Here is a 20,459-nt window from a genome sequence, read left to right as displayed (position 1 = left end):
TTCATCTCTATTTTGTGCGGCTTGCATCCAGTTACCGACAACATGTTTCAAATCATCGGCCCATCTGGTTAGTGGGCGTCCTCTGCTCCGTAGTGCTTCTTCTCGCGGCCTCCACTCGACAATACATTTTGTCCATCGGTTGTCTGGCAATCTGGCGACGTGTCCTGCCCAATTCCACTTAAGCGACGCGATTTTTTCGACAGCGTCTGTTGTTTTTGTTCTACGGCGTATTTCTTCGTTTGGGATTCGGTCTCTCAGGGAGACACCCAACATCTGGCGCTCCATAGCCCTCTGAGTTACGCGAATCTTGTTCACTACCTTTTTTGTTAGTGTTAATGTTTCGGCTCCATAAGTGAGTACAGGCAACACACATTGGTCAAAGATTTTCCTTTTGAGGCATATGGGCAAGTCCGATTTAAATACATAGTTAAGTTTACCAAACGCTGCCCAGGCTAATCCTATGCGACGTGGGAGTTCGCACGTCTGGTTATCTCGTCCCAACCGAATTTCATGTCCTAAGTACTTATAAGATGCAGTCTGCTCAATATCCATTCCATCAACAACAATATTACGATTTAGCACCAGATTAGTCATTATTTGCGTCTTGTTGATATTAATCTTTAGTCCGACCTCTAAGGAAGCGTAATATAATTTGTTCAACATTATTATTGCATCATCCATACGATCGGCTATAAGGACAATGTCATCTGCGAATCTCAAATGACTGAGCTTCTCTCCATTTATATTGATACCATATTCGTTTAGATCTGCCTTCTTAAATGTGTGTTCTAAAAGGGTTGTGAACAGCTTTGGTGAGATGGTGTCTCCCTGCCGTACTCCTCGCTGTATACAGAATGTATTTGTTTGTTGTTCAGACAGTCTTACGCTAGCCGTTGCCGTTTGGTAGATATATTTGATCATGTTAATGTAGCGATGGTCTATTCGGCATTCTGTCAATGCTTTTAACATTTTCTGCCAGCAGTACTTAACTTACTTTATCTTAATCTGACAATTTCGAGTATTTTTAAGGATAGATTTTTTTTTCGGGCCCCCTTAACGAACTTCCATATGTTAAGAGCCAATAATATATGGTAGATGTACATCTGCAGGGTACCAGGTTTCTCCCCATATAATAATCTGACGCGCTCGAGTAACTGCAAAAATCCTCACTTGGCTCCCCTACCATAGAAGACAAATGGAATCAAATATCAAAAAAACCATTTACTTTTGAAACACAGAAATATGAAACATACAAGAGATAAACAAGAGACAGCACAATTGGTAAACATGATCACAAATATAACAAAGTAATAGTGCACATGGGGAAGATACGAAGAACAATAACGTCAAGATACTGCTTGCATACTGCCGGATCTACACTGGCGGATCTGCGGGGAGGGGAAAAGGGGAAATTTCCCCCCTAACAAGATCCAAAATTAAAGAGAAAAGTTGTTGAAACATAAAAATATATTATCTGACATGAAATTTAAACCACAGACAGACAAATTTAAACCAACAATCACGCTAGTTAGGAAAATAAAGGAAGCTTAATACAAATGAGTTATTATTTATGTCTTTTATGTAGTTTGGATATGTTTTTTATGTCTTTTGGTTGGTGTTTCATTCAAAGTTCCCCCCTAAGGCAAATTTCTCCTCTCAAAGCAAATTTCTAGATCCGCCACTGGCCAAATACATAATCTAATAATAACAAATACACTCTTCGAACATAAAATTATTCACAAATACACACAGGAAGTTATAAGCAGAGAAAAAACAGAGGAAAAATCAATAATATAATCGATTATGTAATAGTGGAAAAGGCTACAGGGCAAACATTACCGACAACAAAGTAAGAAGAGATGCAGAAATCAATAGTGATCACTGTCTGGTGGTAACAAAAATAAAACGATAAACTATAAAGAACGGGGAACAGAAAAGAATAGAGAAAGAAAAGAAAAGAATTTGAATCAATAAGATCTTCTTATAAGTTGACAGAAGAAAATGTGAGAACTAAATATGAAGGAATAATAAATCGAGAAATTGAAAAAAGGCAATTAAACATGAGGAATACAGATGTGGATCAATTATGAAATAGTATAAAAGAAATTATTATTGCGGCATCCAAGGAGGCTTGCGGCGTAAGTAGAACAGTAACAACAGGAAACAGACATCATGGTGGAATGAACAAATTAAATCAGAAACAAAAGAAAAGAAAAGAAAAGAAAAGAAGACGGAAAATATACATAATAAACAAAACAACCGAAACATATGAAAAATACAAAGAACAACGGAAAATAGTAAAAAATATGATAAAAGATCCAAAGAAGAAAGTTGGAAACAATTCGGGGAAAAACAACCAGAAGCAGATAGTAAAAATAACCAAAAGCTGTTTTATAAGACCATGAAAACGTTAAGAAGGGGAAAAATATAGTCCAATTGACATTTAGAGATGAAACAGGAAACATTTTGACACAGATAAAAGAAATAATGGAAAGGTGGAAAAGGTATTTAGACCAAGAACTATTATCAACAGAAAACGAAACACTACAATATACAATTAACGCGACAAAATACGGGACAAACCATAGAAGGAACGCAAGACATTACAATAACATGGGATAAATTTACACAAGGACTGACAAAAATGGAAAACAAAAGTCACCAGCGCATGACAAAATAACAATGGAGATGCTAAAATATATGGGAGTACAACAGATATTATTGAAATTAATAAACATGATATGGAAAGCTGAAAGAATAACAGAATAATGGAAGATCTCGTTGATACTACCCATATTTAAATCTGGAGATAAACGGTAATGCAAAAACTATAGAGACAAGTGTGCAAGAAAATATCTTCACTATTAAACAGATCATTAATAAAACGAAACTCAGAACAGGAAAAGCATATTTTGCGTTTATAGACTTACAAAAGCGTTTGATGTCATTCCTCGGCAAAAAGTAAGGTCGATCCTGGAATAAAGAGGAATACCAACCAAGCTAAGAAAGAATATCAAATGTCTATATAAAAATACGACGAATGGTGTTATAACTAGAAGCCTCAAGTCAAAAAATTTATTAAAAATTAAAATTTTGTATTTTGACAACAACGTTCAAGTGGAGGTCGAAACGTTAACAAAATCATTTTTTAAGTTAAATTGTGGCTAATTTTCCATTTAGAATAATAAAGTCGTATGTAAAATATGTATTTCTACTAAATAATTTTATGCGTTATAGGTGTAGCTGGAGTTTTTGTAGGCCATCCCCTCGACACAGTCAAGGTAAATTTACAAACACAATGTGCAGTTAATCCTCAGTATCGAGGAACTGTTCACTGCATAAAATCCTTAATGGCAAAGGAAGGAATTAAAGGAATATATCGAGGAGTAACTAGTCCAGCTCTGGGAGTAGCAACGTTAAATGCAGTTGTGTTCGGTGTATATGCCAATGTTCAAAAATATTCGACAAATCCTGAGAGCCTCTCATCGCATGCAGTTGCTGGAGCAGCAGCGGGATTTTTCACTAGTGTTATTTCTAGTCCGATGGAGCTAGTTAAGTCAAGGATGCAGGTTAGTAATTTAAAAGTATTCTATTACATATAGTCCTGTCGCCAAGGGGGTACAACGGCCTTTATTCAGATGGACCTACCTAAGTTTTTTGAAGTGAAAAATTCTTTAGAGACGTTGTGCACTTTTTGGATAGGGAAAAAGCATTGAATTCGCGACCGTCATTGAGACCGTTATCGCACTTTTTGTATGGGGTAAAAGCGTTGAATTCGCGACCGCCATTACGACCCTCATTGCGACCGTCATCGCGACCGTCATTGCGACCGTCATCGCTTCGGCGAAATAAATATTGTACGTATATATTACAGATATGTATATGTATATATAAATTGTGTAGAAGTATTTAAATTTAAAATAAATGTAAAACCTATTTCGAATGGGGAAAGATGATTGATTTGGCGACCGTCATCGCTTCGGCAAAACAAATATTGTACGTATACATATATTATAATGTATGTGAATATAAATTGTGTAGAAGTATTTAACTTTAAAATAAATGTAAAACCTATTTTACGATGGGGCAAAATGATTGATTTCGCGACCATCATAGCGACCGTCATCGCTTCGGTGAAATAAATTTTGTACGAATATATATATTATGTGTATGTATATATTATGAAATGTATAGAATTATTAAAATTTAAAATAAATGTAAAATCTATTTTAGTATGGGGAAAAAAGATTTATTTAGCGACCGTCATCGCGACCGTCATTTCTTCGGCGAAATAAATTTTGTACGTACATAAATATAATTAAAAGACTAAGTTTTCACTCTAATGGCATACAACATATCCCACCAGAATGAAAACAATGGGAACCTTCTCTGGTTACACCTCCGAGGCTTCTACAATTTGCAAGCCAAACGGATGCTGAGACTAAGGAAGATGAGGGAATTCTACAATTTACAATTCACGTCACATCTGCTCAGCGCGGTAAATTCCAACGAGACTGGTTCCCTTCATACTCCACACAGAGTAAATGTAAATCAAAAATGAATAACCATTTTCAATTTCGTTGCAAAACGAAAATACAGCCGAACCATATTCCAGTCCAATCAGAGAGTGCTGCAAGCACCTCTACCGGTTTCGAAACTTATTAGTCTCTCATCAGGAGGCACATATGCTGCTCTCCCTGATCCAACCAAAACAAACCCCAGCGTGCAGTCCCGAATTGCAACGAACGAAACGGCATAGATGCCCTAGCGGCAACTGCTAGCAAAAGACTAAGTTTTCACTCTAATGGCATACAACATATCCCACCAGAATGAAAACAATGGGAACCTTCTCTGGTTACACCTCCGAGGCTTCTACAATTTGCAAGCCAAACGGATGCTGAGACTAAGGAAGATGAGGGAATTCTACAATTTACAATTCACGTCACATCTGCTCAGCGCGGTAAATTCCAACGAGACTGGTTCCCTTCATACTCCACACAGAGTAAATGTAAATCAAAAATGAATAACCATTTTCAATTTCGTTCTTCTTCTTCTTCAGGTGCCATCTCCGCTACGGAGGTTGGCAATCATCATAGCTATTTTAATTTTTGAGGCAGTAGCTCTAAATAGTTGTTTCGAGCTGCATCCAAACCACTCTCTCAGGTTCTTCAACCATGAAATTCGTCTTCTTCCGATGCTTCTTCTGCCATCTATCTTTCCCTGCATTATGAGTCGTAGGATACCATACTTCTCGCCCCGCATCACATGTCCGAGATACTGTAGCTTCTTTTCTTTAATTGTAAGTTCAACTTCCTTTTCTTTACCTATTCTTCTCAGTACTTCATTGTTTGTAACTCTATCTACCCAGGAAACCCTCATAATTTTTCTATAGGTCCACATTTCAAAGGCGTTAAGTCGTCTCATTGTCTCTACATTTAACGTCCATGATTCCACTCCATAGTATAGAACACTGTAGACGTAACATTTTGTTAGGCGTACTTTAAGAGCTAATGTTAAATCTTTGCTACATAGGACCTTTTTCATTTTTATAAAATTAGAACGTGCTTTTTCGATTCTGACTTTTATTTCTGCAGTGTAGTCATTATTTTCTGTTATAAGTGTTCCTAGGTAAGTGTACTTTTTTACTCTTTCGATCTGCTGGCCCTCTACTATCAAGATTTCGTTAGTATTATGGTTGTTTTTACTAATTTTCATAAACTTCGTCTTTTTGATATTGAGAGAGAGTCCGTACTCCCTACTACACCTTACTATTTTACTCATGAGTCTTTGCAGGTCTTGTAAACTATCGGCTATTATTACTGTATCATCTGCATATCTGATGTTGTTAACTAAGACTCCATTTACTCTTATGCCGACTGTTTCATCTTCCAGAGTTTCTCGCATTACCTCTTCAGAATAAGCGTTCAATAATAGAGGTGATAGTATGCAGCCTTGCCTGACTCCTCTCTTTATTTCCATTTCTTCAGATGTTTCTTTTTCAATTCTTACTATTGCTCGCTGATTGTAATAGAGGTGTGTTATTAGTCTTAAATCTCTTTCATCTAGGTTTTTATTTTTTAGGATTTCCATGAGTCGATCATGTTTTACTTTATCAAACGCCTTATTGTAGTCTATAAAACAGACGTAAAGAGGATGGTTAACATCCAAACATCTCTGTGTCAGCACGTTGAAGGAGAATAATGCCTCTCTGGTACCCATACCATTGCGGAACCCATATTGAGTGTCACTAATATCCAGCTCCAGTTTAGAGTGTATTCTGGCGTGGATAATTTTCAATAGAATTTTCAAGGTATGTGACATTAAGCTTATGGTTCGGTAGTCACTGCATTCTTTTGCATTCACCTTCTTTGGCAAACACACAAAGGCTGATGTCAACATTTCTCTAGGGATGATTCCAGTAGTATAGATAGCGTTGAACAGTTCTACTATTATGTCCAGGTTTTTCTCGTTGACCAACTTTATCAGCTCGCTAGGCAATTCATCTGGACCAGCAGATTTATTGGTTTTCATAGAGTTTATTGCCTGACTAACCTCTGATTTGGTTATCTCTGGGCCTACATCTCCCGTTTGGCTATCTACGGATGTACTAGCTTCTCTCTGGTCATGAAATAGTTCCTCGATATACTCTTTCCATCGTCGTAGTTTTCGTTTTGTCTCCATTATAATATTTCCATTTTTGTCGAGCAATATATTTGAGGTTCTTCTATTTCCTATGCCGGCTAGTTCTTTGACTTTTTTATGTAGGTTGAAGTTGTCATATGTGTTTTGCAGTTCTTCTATTTCTTTACATTTTTCAGAGAAGTAGGTTTCTTTAGCCTCCCTAATTTTTCTTCTTATTTGGTTTTGAAGCTGTTTATAACAGCTGTTTGTAAGTTGTAGCTGTTTTGTCGTTGCAAAACGAAAATACAGCCGAACCATATTCCAGTCCAATCAGAGAGTGCTGCAAGCACCTCTACCGGTTTCGAAACTGATTAGTCTCTCATCAGGAGGCACATATGCTGCTCTCCCTGATCCAACCAAAACAAACCCCAGCGTGCAGTCCCGAATTGCAACGAACGAAACGGCATAGATGCCCTAGCGGCAACTGCTAGCAAAAGACTAAGTTTTCACTCTAATGGCATACAACATATCCCACCAGAATGAAAACAATGGGAACCTTCTCTGGTTACACCTCCGAGGCTTCTACAATTTGCAAGCCAAACGGATGCTGAGACTAAGGAAGATGAGGGAATTCTACAATTTACAATTCACGTCACATCTGCTCAGCGCGGTAAATTCCAACGAGACTGGTTCCCTTCATACTCCACACAGTGTAAATGTAAATCAAAAATGAGCTACCGCGCTGAGCAGATGTGACGTGAATTGTAAATTGTAGAATTCCCTCATCTTCCTTAGTCTCAGCATCCGTTTGGCTTGCAAATTGTAGAAGCCTCGGAGGTGTAACCAGAGAAGGTTCCCATTGTTTTCATTCTGGTGGGATATGTTGTATGCCATTAGAGTGAAAACTTAGTCTTTTGCTAGCAGTTGCCGCTAGGGCATCTATGCCGTTTCGTTCGTTGCAATTCGGGACTGCACGCTGGGGTTTGTTTTGGTTGGATCAGGGAGAGCAGCATATGTGCCTCCTGATGAGAGACTAATCAGTTTCGAAACCGGTAGAGGTGCTTGCAGCACTCTCTGATTGGACTGGAATATGGTTCGGCTGTATTTTCGTTTTGCAACGAAATTGAAAATGGTTATTCATTTTTGATTTACATTTACTCTGTGTGGAGTATGAAGGGAACCAGTCTCGTTGGAATTTACCGCGCTGAGCAGATGTGACGTGAATTGTAAATTGTAGAATTCCCTCATCTTCCTTAGTCTCAGCATCCGTTTGGCTTGCAAATTGTAGAAGCCTCGGAGGTGTAACCAGAGAAGGTTCCCATTGTTTTCATTCTGGTGGGATATGTTGTATGCCATTAGAGTGAAAACTTAGTCTTTTGCTAGCAGTTGCCGCTAGGGCATCTATGCCGTTTCGTTCGTTGCAATTCGGGACTGCACGCTGGGGTTTGTTTTGGTTGGATCAGGGAGAGCAGCATATGCGCCTCCTGATGAGAGACTAATCAGTTTCGAAACCGGTAGAGGTGCTTGCAGCACTCTCTGATTGGACTGGAATATGGTTCGGCTGTATTTTCGTTTTGCAACGAAATTGAAAATGGTTATTCATTTTTGATTTACATTTACTCTGTGTGGAGTATGAAGGGAACCAGTCTCGTTGGAATTTACCGCGCTGAGCAGATGTGACGTGAATTGTAAATTGTAGAATTCCCTCATCTTCCTTAGTCTCAGCATCCGTTTGGCTTGCAAATTGTAGAAGCCTCGGAGGTGTAACCAGAGAAGGTTCCCATTGTTTTCATTCTGGTGGGATATGTTGTATGCCATTAGAGTGAAAACTTAGTCTTTTGCTAGCAGTTGCCGCTAGGGCATCTATGCCGTTTCGTTCGTTGCAATTCGGGACTGCACGCTGGGGTTTGTTTTGGTTGGATCAGGGAGAGCAGCAAATGTGCCTCCTGATGAGAGACTAATCAGTTTCGAAACCGGTAGAGGTGCTTGCAGCACTCTCTGATTGGACTGGAATATGGTTCGGCTGTATTTTCGTTTTGCAACGAAATTGAAAATGGTTATTCATTTTTAAATATAATTAAGTGTATGTATATATAAATGGTGTAGAAGTATTTAAATTTGAAATAAATGTTAAACCTAATTTTGGATAGGGAAAAACGATTTATTTCGCGACCGTCATTGCAACCGTAATCTCTTCGGCGAAATAAATTTTGTACGTACCTATATATATTTTATGTGTATGCATATATAAATTGTGTAGAAGTATTTAAATTTAAAATAAATTTAAAACCTATTTTTGGATGGCGAAAAAGGATTTATTTCGCGACCGTCATCGCGATCGTCATCTCTTCGACGAAATAAATTTTGTACCTATCTATGTTATGTGTATCTATACATAAATTGTATAGAAGTATTTAAATTTAAAATAAATAATGTAAAACCTATTTTTCGATAGGAAAAAAGGATTTATTTCGCGACCGTCATTGCGACCGTCATCTCTTCGGCGAAATAAATTTTGTACGTATATGTATTGAAGTGAAAACTTCTTTAGGGACGTTGTGCACTTCTTGGATGGGAAAAAGTATTAAATTGGCGACCGTCATTGCGACCGTCATCGCTTCGAAGAAATACATTTTTGAAGTGAAAACTTCTTGAGGGTCGTTGTGCACTTTTTGGATGGGGAAAAAGTATTAAATTAGCGACCGTCATCGTTTCGACGAAATAAATTTTTAGAGTGAAAACTTCTTTTGGGAACGTTGTGCACTTTCTGGATGGGGAAAAATTATTACATTTGGATGGGGAGAAAGTAATAAATAAGCGAACGTCATCGCTTCGACGAAATAAACATTTAAAGTGAAAACTTCTTTAGGGACGTTATGCTCTTTTTGGATGGAAAAAAGTATTAAATTATCAACCGTCATCGCTTCGATGAAATAAATTTGTAAAGTGAAAACTTCTTGAGGGACGTTGTGCACTTTTTGGATGGGGGAAAAGTATTGAATTAGGGACCGTCATCGCTTCGACGAAATAAATATTTGAAGTGAAACTTCTTTAGGGACGTTGTGCACTTTTTCGATGGAAAAAAGTATTACATTAGCGATCGTCATCGTTTCGATGAAATCAATTTTTGAAGTGGAAACTTCTTGAGGGGCGTTGTGCACTTTTTGAATGGGGAAAAATATTAAATTTGCGACCTTTATCTCTTCGACGAAATAAATTTTTGAAGTCAAAAATTTCTTTAGGGACGTTGTGCATTTTTTGGATGGGGATAAATTACTAAATTAGGGACCGTCATCGCTTCGACGAAATAAATATTTGAAGTGAATCTTCTTTAGGGACCTTGTGCACATTTTCGATGGAAAAAAGCATTAAATTAGCGACCGTTATTGCTTCGATGAAATCAATTTTTGAAGTGGAAAGTTCTTGAGGGACGTTGTGCACTTTTTGAATAAGGAAAAATTATTAAATTAGCGACCGTCATCGCTTGGACGAAATAAATTTTTTAAGTGAAAACTTTTTAAGTAAAAACTTAGGGACGTTGTGCACTTTTTGTATGGAGGAAAAGTATTGAGTTAGAAAGAACTTGAGGAATAACATAACAACGGTTTTTCGCAGAACAAAACATTTTTTTGTATTTTTTTGGCCATTTTAAGCAAAAAATGTTCTTACAAGTTTTTTCGTATGATGCATGTTCTTACAAGTTTTCGAGATAAATGCGGTTAAACTTTCAAAAAATCGAAAAATTGCAATTTTTGAACCCGAATATCTTTTGATTAAAAAATAAAATAGCAGTTCTGCTTACCGCATTTGAAAGTTCAAGTCAAATTCTATCGGTTTTGATTATTTGCATTGCTAATTTTTTTTTTATTTTAAACAAAGCTATAACCACATAGTGTTTGAGTGATGTTTTCAATGCATTTCTCATTTAAAATCGAACCAGTAGTCGAGTAGTCGAGCCTACAAACAGGCAGTTTCTACGTAGCATGCCTTAAAACGCCTTAATTGGGTACGGGAAACACTATTTGTTTATAGCTTTGTTTGACAATAAAAAAAATTAATTTTTAGCAATACAAATAATCAAAACCGGTAAAATTTGACTTGAACTTTCAAATGCGGTAAGCAGAATTACTATTTTATTTTTTAATCAAAAGTTATAAGATTTTTTGAAAGTTCAACCGCGTTTATCTCGAAAAATATGCATCCTACGAAAAAACTTTTAAGAGTAGAATTACTTAGAATGACCCAAAAAATATAAAAAATGCTTTGTTTTGCAAAAAATCGCTGTTATAGTCGGTTCGCTAAACTCGGACACAACTGGCTAAAGATTTTAGTCGGTAATTCTTTTGTTTTTTGCCAATTTTGCAAAAAATATAGTAATAGTATAGCCAGAGTATAGTATCTGTACTTGCCACGTGCATCCAGCGGCGTAGAGCAAGTAAATATGATTAATAAATAAAGTTATATTTTAATGATTCTATGAGATTAAAAAATATTTTAATAATATTATAATATTTATGAGATTTCAAAAAACTTTATTTAAATGAATCTTTATTGGGTGTTCACTGCACAAGTGAACCAATGGAGAAACCGCCCCTGAATAGACTGATGACATTAAGGCAATGGCTGGTCACGAATGGATGCAAAAAACAACGAACTGAAATGATTGGATACACCTAAGGGAGGCATACATCTGACTATGGATGGAACAGCTGTTGATGATGAACTGAAAATGATCCAAATAGTGACTTTGACAAAAACATTTGGGAGAATAATAAAAAGTAGACAGTACTCCTAAAGAAACTTTCTGGTAGAGACTGAAATAATGAGGAATAAATAATAAGTTAAATAATGCTATAAAACCTACAAAAAATACCAAAAATGTAAAGTCAAATTGGAATAAAATTCATACACATGTATTAACTGGCATTCCATGGTTCTTGTCCAGTTAACATTCTATTCTTTTCCTTTAACACCCCGTTGATCACTCGGTCACACTCGGTTGTCTCATTTTATTATTTTTGTGCAGCATGTGAAGTAAATATTTCACGTTAAATTCGCAATGTATCGTGTTTATACAGTGCGGTGGAATAAGTGTTACCCCTCCTGTTAACTTGTTTATTTTAAGAACATAAGCAAAGCGCTCGAACAGGTCGATTTTTAAACTAATCATAGTATATTATAGAATCAACATTTTAAACTTTACGCAATCCCTCTTCAGGTGACAGACTTAACTTTGATTTTTTTTAAATGGGAAAGTACATCACATGACACCTCATTAATAGCTTTTGAAATACTGATTACAAAAAAGTATAATACTTTAATCCTTTTTAAGAGCGTAGGCGCAAATTTTCTTCGATTTTTTTAAAAGCATTTATTTTTTTCGAATCCTGAGAAAACTAATAAGTATTTTTGAAAAATTTAAACGCAGAATGAAATATTACCGTATTATCGAGGGTCGAAAGTTCCTGAGAACTTCTATAATGATTATTTTAATAAGTCACAGGGGTGAAAAAAAGAGAAAATTTAGTCTTATGTTTAATTTCAAATTTATCATTCAAAAGAAACTTCTTGTTTATTCTAAGGGACTTTCAGCCCTCGGTAATAATGTAATCTTTCATTCTGTGTTTAAATTTTTCAAAAATATTTATTGGTTTTCTCAGGATTTGAAAAAAATTAATGCATTTAAAAATAATTCGAACGAAATTTTGCGCCTACTCCTTTTAAAAGGATTAAAGTATTATACATTTTTGAAACCAGTATTTTAAGGGCTTTTAAATGAGGTATCACATAATGTACTTTTCTATTTAAAAAAAAAACAAAGTTATGGCTGTCACCTGAAGAGGGATCGCGTAAAGTTCGAAACGTTGATGCTATAATATACTATGGTTAGTTTAAAAATCGACCTGTCCGAGCGTTTTGCTTATATTCTTAAAATAAACAAGTTAACAGGGGGGGGGGATACCACTTATTCCACCGCACTGTATGTATAGATTTATTTATGAAAATCTCACGAACACGTATCTCAGGCCTATTTTCACAATAAAAATCAATACTACTGATTTTTTGAAGTTATACCTCTTTAGGCGCGATTGAGAAAAATGTCAGAGAGTGCATTTTTATAAAAGCGACAGTAACCGCGCATATCGACAGTATGAATTTAGTTGCTAAATCTGTCAAGTTACTTATGTATCAATGCAAATAAAGTGTGAAAAAAATATATTGGTGTTTTTAGTAAATATATTTATAATTTTTGTGTCTTTGGATTTGTCATAGTTGGGAATAGGATAATTAATAATAAAATATGATGAAAAGAAAATTAAAAATTTGTGTAGAAAATCTGACGTTTTTTTAGATTCTCCATAAGTTATTAAGGGAAAAGGAATTGCGGGGAAGCTACAGTTCATAAAAATACCAAATTAACGTTATTTTTAATTTTTGATATTATTTTAAGTATTAAAATTAGTTTAATATTTAAACAAAAATACAATGAAACTGTGTAAAATATATTTATCGCCAACCGTCACTAAAGTTATTCATTATTGTACTCATTTGCCCTCATTTGCGGCAGTAAAGTAACACTTTATTGTACTGAAAGAAGAATTTTATTTTACCTGCCGCGATCAATCAAATTAACCGAGATTGAATGTAAGTAGTCGATGGCAGTAATCGAATGGCGAGTATTTGAGTGGACTTACAATTTATTTACTTTAATTTTTTAAAATATTATACTACGCAATTTGCGATATTATCAATTAAATTTATGTCAAAAAGTGAAATTGTGTAGTAATTTGTAATTATATTCATATAAAATAAATTAAAATTTTACCGATTTAGTAATTATTCAATATTGATAACTATCGATTAAAATCGAAAGCGGCCATCTTGCAAGTTATCTGCCACCACTGTCGTGAAATTATTATGACGTTTAAAATTTAAAAATTTCTTAAATTGTAAATTGCAAGTAAGTGTTAAAATCAGTATCAAATTATGTTGGCAAATATTATTATATATCAATAAAACATATCTTAGCCGTTTGTCAAATATACCAGCAAAGGAGAAGTAAACTCAACCTTCCCAGGGACATATCTGAGCTTCTTAGAGACAATACAAATATGAACAATAACAGTGATAAGCGTGCTAAGTACCGGCAAAATAGCGCACAAGATGGAAAACGTATTAAGTTGTGAGATAAAAAGAAATGAAACTAGTCGAGCTGGGAAATTTAGCGACATTAATCTAAAAATTTACATTATATGGATTGTTTCCCATCTTTACACGTATCAGAGGAGTATGTCAACTAAAACTGTTACTGTGACAGTGGTAGTTGATAAATCTGTCCGATACGTCTAAAGGTGGGAAACAATCAATATAATGTAAATTTTTAGGTTAATATCGCTAAATTTCCCAGCTCGACTAGTTTCATTTCTTTTTATCTCACAACTTAATACGTTTTCCATCTTGTGTGCTATTTTGCCGGTTATTAGCTTGCTCATCACTGTATACAGTTTTTAACGGAAATAGGAATAAAATACATTTAATTGTATCACAAATTTTTCAGGTATACTTTTTGTTAGTACATATGTATTTACTTAATATTACAATCTCTTTTTATTTTTAACATTTTCCATTGTTGTCGTTTATAACCCCAGTGGTTCGGACGATATTAAATTTAAAAAATATATGTTGGCGATAAAATTTTGTATGCACCACGTCAGTAAAGATTCCTTATCGAACTGGTCTGTTACTCGCCTCACTCGCTACGCTCGCTCTTCTCGTAATATCAGACTTGTTCGATAAAGAGTCACTTTACTGACTTGGTACATAAATAACTATAATTTCATAGAAACCATAATAATAGAACTATAACTTAACTTCTTACGTGCGTATAAGTAGGTACACACACTCGTTATTTTTACTTCTTGAGACAAAAATCTCATAAGATATTCTCATTGTGAATTCTCACCTTTAAATGTTTTAAAGTTTTAGCAGATCTTTCATGAAAACCTCTTTTTACTTGTTTATCACCGTCAATATTATTTATTTATAATTAGAAAACAGTAATTTCAGAAAGTTTTACCAAATTGTGGAATTTAAATTCTCATTAGGTTGCAGGAGCCCAAGCAGGCAAAAGTCCATTGGATTGTTTATTAAGAATTTATAAACAACGGAAATTGCTTGGAGTATTTCAAGGATATGGTATAACATTGATAAGAGACGTTCCAGCCTTTACAACCTATTTTGTATCTTACGAGTATTTAGCCAGAACCGAGGAAGGACAGGTCCCTTCATCGGCAACAATATTATTCGCTGGTGGAATGGCAGGTAAATATTATAAATAAATAGCAATAAGTAGATGCTTAACATATAGAAAGGGACAAAATTATGGAATAAATTCATTTTTTCGAAAATGGGAGATTTTGGGGAGAAATCCCGAAACGAGTTCATTTTTGTTTTTAAATTATGATTTTTTGACATATTTATGACGTCATCCATCTGGGCTTGATGACGTAACCGATGATTTTTTAAAATAAGAATAAGGGTCGGGTGATAGTTCATCTGAAAGGCTATTAAATTCTCTATGCAATAATATAAATATTAAAATAATTATTTATATAGGGTGTTCAATTTTTTTTTAAATTAACTTAATTGACACAAAAAGAAAATGTATGTAATTTATTTAATTCAAAATACATTTTACTGCTATCAGAAAATAGAAAAAAATGTTTTTTTGACAAAAAGATTGCTTTTCCGTTAAATTAAATGTTCAAATTGCTAGTATGGTATAACTAGACCCAAACCCAGAAATCCAAAGTGAAAGTTATCCTCCAACACCAAATTGTTCTATAATATGGTCCACATAATGTTCAGAAAAAAGTCACACCATATTGAGCATCGAGTTGTAGGTGGGGGGGGGGGGAGAGGGGGGGAAATTGGTAAATTCTTAGTTTTTTATGTTTTTCGTCAATATTTGTAAAACTATGCGGTTTAGCATGAACAACCTTCTATACAAAAATGTTCTACATTAAATTTCAAATAAAAAATATCCTATGTATAATCCTTCTAAAATGAACGGTTACAAAGTTACGGAGGTAGTATAGTATAATTGGTCCAAAAAAACGCCTAACCTGAACATAAAAAGTAAAAGTTTTCCTCCAACGCCAAATTGTTCTATATGGTTCACATGTTCAGTAAAAAGTTACACCATTTTGAGCGTCCGGTTTGGGGGGGGGGGGAGATGGGGAAGAAGTCGGTAAATTAGTAGTTTTTTACGTTTTTCGTCAATATTTCTTTAACTATGCTTTAGCATAAACAATGTTCTATACAAAAATGTTCTACATATAATTTAAAACAAAAAGGTCCCATTCATAATTGTTATAAAATAAACGGTTCCAGAACTAGGGAGGGTGAAAAGTGGAGGTTTTCGATACTTTTTATATTCACTGGGCAATTTATACAATTTATAATATTATTATTAATGAACGAAATTTTCTTTAATAGGATTGTGTATTGTAAATAAAATTTTCTATTTCAGTGGCCAATGATATGTTAGTGATAAGCCCTTCAAGAAACGTCAACCTCACTATCCAAAATCATCATCAATTGCCCAAAAAATATAAATAGTATTGAAAACCTCCACTTTTCACCCTCCGTAACTCTGGGACCGTTGATTTTATAACAATTATGTATAGGACAGTTTTTGTTTTAAATTTTATGTAGAATATTTTTGTAAAGAACATTGTTTACGCTAATGCATAGTTTTAGAAATATTGACGAAAAACGTAAAAAAATTACTAACTTACCGACTTCTCCTCCATCTCTCCCCCAAACCGGACGCTCAAAATGGTTTAACTTTTTACTGAACAATATGTGGACCACATAGAACAATTTGGTGTTGGAGGAAAACTTTTACTTTGGATGTTTAGGTTAGACGTTTTTTTGGACCAATTATACTATACTACCTCCGTAACTTTGTAACCGTTCATTTTAGAAGGATTATCCATAGGGCCTTTTTTATTTAAAATTTAATGTTAAACATCTTTCTTCAACGGTTCTTTAAGCTTAACCGAATAGTTTTAGAAATACTGACGAAAAACGTAAAAAACTACGAATTTACCGATTTCTCCCCCTCTTCCCCCAATCCCGACGCTCAAAATGGTGTGACTTTTTTCTGAACATTATGGGGACCATATAAAACAATTTGGTGTTGGAGGATAACTTTCACTTTGGATATCTGGGTTACGCCATTTTTTGGATCAATTGTATCATACTGTGCCACCTAGCTGCCTCTTTCACTTTGAACGTTCAATTCAAGCGAAAAGCAATGTTTATTTGTCATATAAATATTACTTTTCCGTTTTCTGGTAACAGTAAAGTGCATTTTGATTTAAATAAATTACATTATTATATTCTTCTTTGTGTGAATTAATTTTGTTCAAAAACTATTTTTTGGCCACCCTGTATAAATAATTATGGTAATGTTTATATTACTGAACAAAGAATTAAATTAGCTTTCAAACGAGCTATCACACGACCCCTATTCCCCTTTTAAAAATTTATCGATGGCGTCATCACGCCCAGGTAAATGAGATCACTAGCATGATATCTATGTCAAAAAATCATAATTTAAAAATAAAATTTAACCTGTTTCCGGATTTCTCTCTACAATCTGCCATTCTCGAATAAATGAATTTACTCCCTAATTTTGAAAATTGGAAAGAAATCCTTTGTAAAAGGTATACAATTTTTTTTATTAAAAATCCCTTAAAAGGGCTACATCACAACAAAACGTTTTCGATTTTTATAAAAAATCATCATCAGTGTTCGATAAACTGGATGCTAGCTGAGCCACAAAAGAAAAATATCTGGGTAAAAACCCTTTACATAAAATATAGATGCCTTAAAAGTGCATACTTCAAGAAAAAGGCCTGTGATGGTCACATGGCAAACAGGATAATGCCCTAAGGTAAGGTATACAGGTTTCCCAACACGTGGGATCCAAATTGAGTTGATCACATTTCAATGACTTAATGGCAACCTAATTTTGCTCCTGACTATATATATGTAGGTCTTGGGCCCACACTTAAAAAAATTATTACCTTCTCTATTTCGGTAGCGGGGCGTTTCGTATAGAGGTTTCGAAACTTGATGCGTCTGGCAACAGAAGTAGGCACCCTTAGAAATTTATCGGACAATATTTCCAGTTAATTGGAAATATTTTCATCAAACAATCCTGCAAATGTGAAGGTATTAATTTTAGAACTCTTTGACCACACTATGGAGTCATGAATGATAATTTTTTTTGCAGGATTATTTGATAAAAATTCTTAGGTACAATTATTTATTCTGATGGCGTATTCAAGTTCAGTGATCCCAAAAATCGATCCCAAAAATTTAGTGCCCAAAACCCCCGAAATTCCAGATCACTTGCATTAGCAGTAACCCTGGGCAACAGGTGCTTCGGAGGTCGGTTTTGATTGCGTGTTCGTGTTTAGTGACGCCAAAAATCCCCTGAATAACAAAATCTGGCTCTTAATATACTGATTTTGACATGTTTTATTCACTTTTGGACGCATGTTATGCACGTTAAAATGCAATTATGCATTTCTACGCATTGTTATAAAGTAGACTTTTTTTCTAATGTCATCCTGAACACATTTCAAAAAGTTGCAAGTTTCTTGATGCTGTATTTAATAAAAAAAATTGAAAAAATCCAACACATTCGTCAAAGAAAAGCGTGGGGCGTCTTCATCGAATAAACGGTTTTCGCCCCACGCTTTTCTTTAACGAATGTGTTGGATTTTTTCAATTTTTTTTATTTTTTGCTTTTTAGGTGATTTTTTAATATTTATAATTTTAGTCACCCGGAACTAAAGAAAAGCGTTTCCTAAAAACTTTTTTTTCATATTTTTTTATTTTCTACTTTTTAGTCTTACACTTTTCAAACATTAAAATATATCGTCATGTTTATTAAAATATGTATATAAAACTTATGATATACAAACATAAAAAGTAGTCGGAATCGGCAAAAAATTTGAAACTTCATTATTTGTGAAGCATAACGTAAACAATTAACGTAAAATGAAATTATGTATAGTTCATATCATTAGCTACAATCCGTAAAAATTTCAAATTTCTAGAATGTAAAAACCAAGAGAATTTAAGCATTTTCCATTAAAATCGTTTTTTAACAATTATTAAACATAGACAAATTTTTTTTATTGACTATTCGTGTATTGTTCCCGCGAATGCATATGTCTGCAAATTTTCATTCATTTGCATTGATGAAAAGGCAGGCAAATTGGCCTCTAAAGATTTGACGCAAGCTATTGAACCAAAGAAAAGCGTTTAAAAAAAGAAGAATGTGTGTAACTTATTAAATTTAAATTAAAATACATTTTACTGCTGTCATAAACCAGACAAAAATGTTTATATCACAAATAATCATTGCCTTTCGCTTAAATTGAATGTTAAAACTTCCAAGAGGCAGGTGGCTGGCGGGAGCTGGCTTGAATATTTAATTTAATCGAAAAGCAATGTTTATTTCTGTAATACACATTTTTTCTGTTTACGGGCAACTGTAAAATGTATTCTGAGTTAAATAAATTACATACATTCTTCTTTTTGTCAAATAATTTAATTAAAAAATTATTTTGGGACACCCTGTACAAATAATTATATAAATTTTTACATTACTGAATAAAGAATTGAATTGCCTTTCAAATGAGTTATCGCATGTCCCCTATTCTCATTTAAAAAAATCATCGATTACGTCATCGCGCCCAGATGGATGACGTCACTAGTATGACATCTATGCCAAAATATCGTAATTTCAAAATAAAAATCGACCTCTTTCGAGATTTTTCCTTAAAGTCGCCTTTTTACGAAATAACGAATTTATTCCTTTCATTTGCATCATACTGTATAAACAAACATATGAGTGTTCAAAATTTAAAACTTTATTGTTTATTTATGACGCATAACGTAAAAAATTAACGTAAAAAGTGAAATTATGTATAGGTTATATCATTAGCTACAATCCGTAAAAGTTTCAAGTTTCTACATTGTAAAAAACAAGAGAATTTAGGCATTTTTCCATTAAAATCGTTTTTTTTATTTAAACAATTAATAAACATAAACAAAAATTGTTTGTTGTCTATTCGTGTATTGTTCCCGAGAATGCCTATGTCTGCAAATTTTCATTCATTTGAATGGAAGAAAAGGTAGTCAAATTAACATCCAAAGATTTGACGCAATCTATTGAACTAAATAAAAGCGTTTAAAAATCATCGATTACGTCATCGCGCCCAGAAGGATGACGTCACTAGTATGACATATATGCCAAAATATCGTAATTTAAAAATAAAATCGACCTCTTTCGGGATTTTTCCTTAACCCTGGATTGCTACACTTATTTTCTAAACTCAATCTGCTACATCGAGGTACAGTGGTACCCCAAATAAAATCGACCTAAAATATTTATATATGTATGTTTTAAGAACAAAAACAATCTTAAGATAACATGCTAAGAATTTATTTTGTATACAAAAATATTTTATTATATTATTATTCACAAGTTTATTTTCATATTTTCTACACCCACTACTGCAAATTGGTGTAACTTACAAAAAAGGTTGGGGTACAAGTGTACCCCAGGTAGCATTCCAGGGTTCAAGTGGCCTTTTTACGAAATAACGAATTTATTCCTTTCACTTGCATCGTACTGTATAAACAAATATATGAGTGTTCAAAATTTAAAACTTGATTGTTTATTTATGACGCATAACGTAAACAATTAACGTAAAAAGTGAAATTATGTATAGTTTATATCATTAGCTACC

General features: G+C 34.1%; 1 protein-coding gene across 4 annotated transcripts in view; it reads left to right on the top strand.

The window, feature by feature from the left end:
* Positions 1-20,459, top strand: part of LOC114333033 (mitochondrial basic amino acids transporter) — a 72,690-nt gene that overhangs the window by 48,299 nt on the left and 3,932 nt on the right. For all 4 annotated transcript variants that reach the window (XM_028282850.2, XM_050649109.1, XM_050649108.1 and 1 more), the window contains exons 3-4: positions 3,238-3,569; positions 14,727-14,943. In XM_028282850.2, coding sequence (XP_028138651.2) covers positions 3,238-3,569; positions 14,727-14,943 — 549 coding nt within the window. The remainder of the gene's footprint in view (positions 1-3,237; positions 3,570-14,726; positions 14,944-20,459) is intronic.

Source organism: Diabrotica virgifera, chromosome 4, assembly GCF_917563875.1.
Source record: "Diabrotica virgifera virgifera chromosome 4, PGI_DIABVI_V3a".
Classification (NCBI taxonomy): Eukaryota; Metazoa; Arthropoda; class Insecta; order Coleoptera; family Chrysomelidae; genus Diabrotica; species Diabrotica virgifera.
Note: the sequence above shows the minus strand (reverse complement) of the source record. Positions and strands in the feature narration are given on the sequence as shown.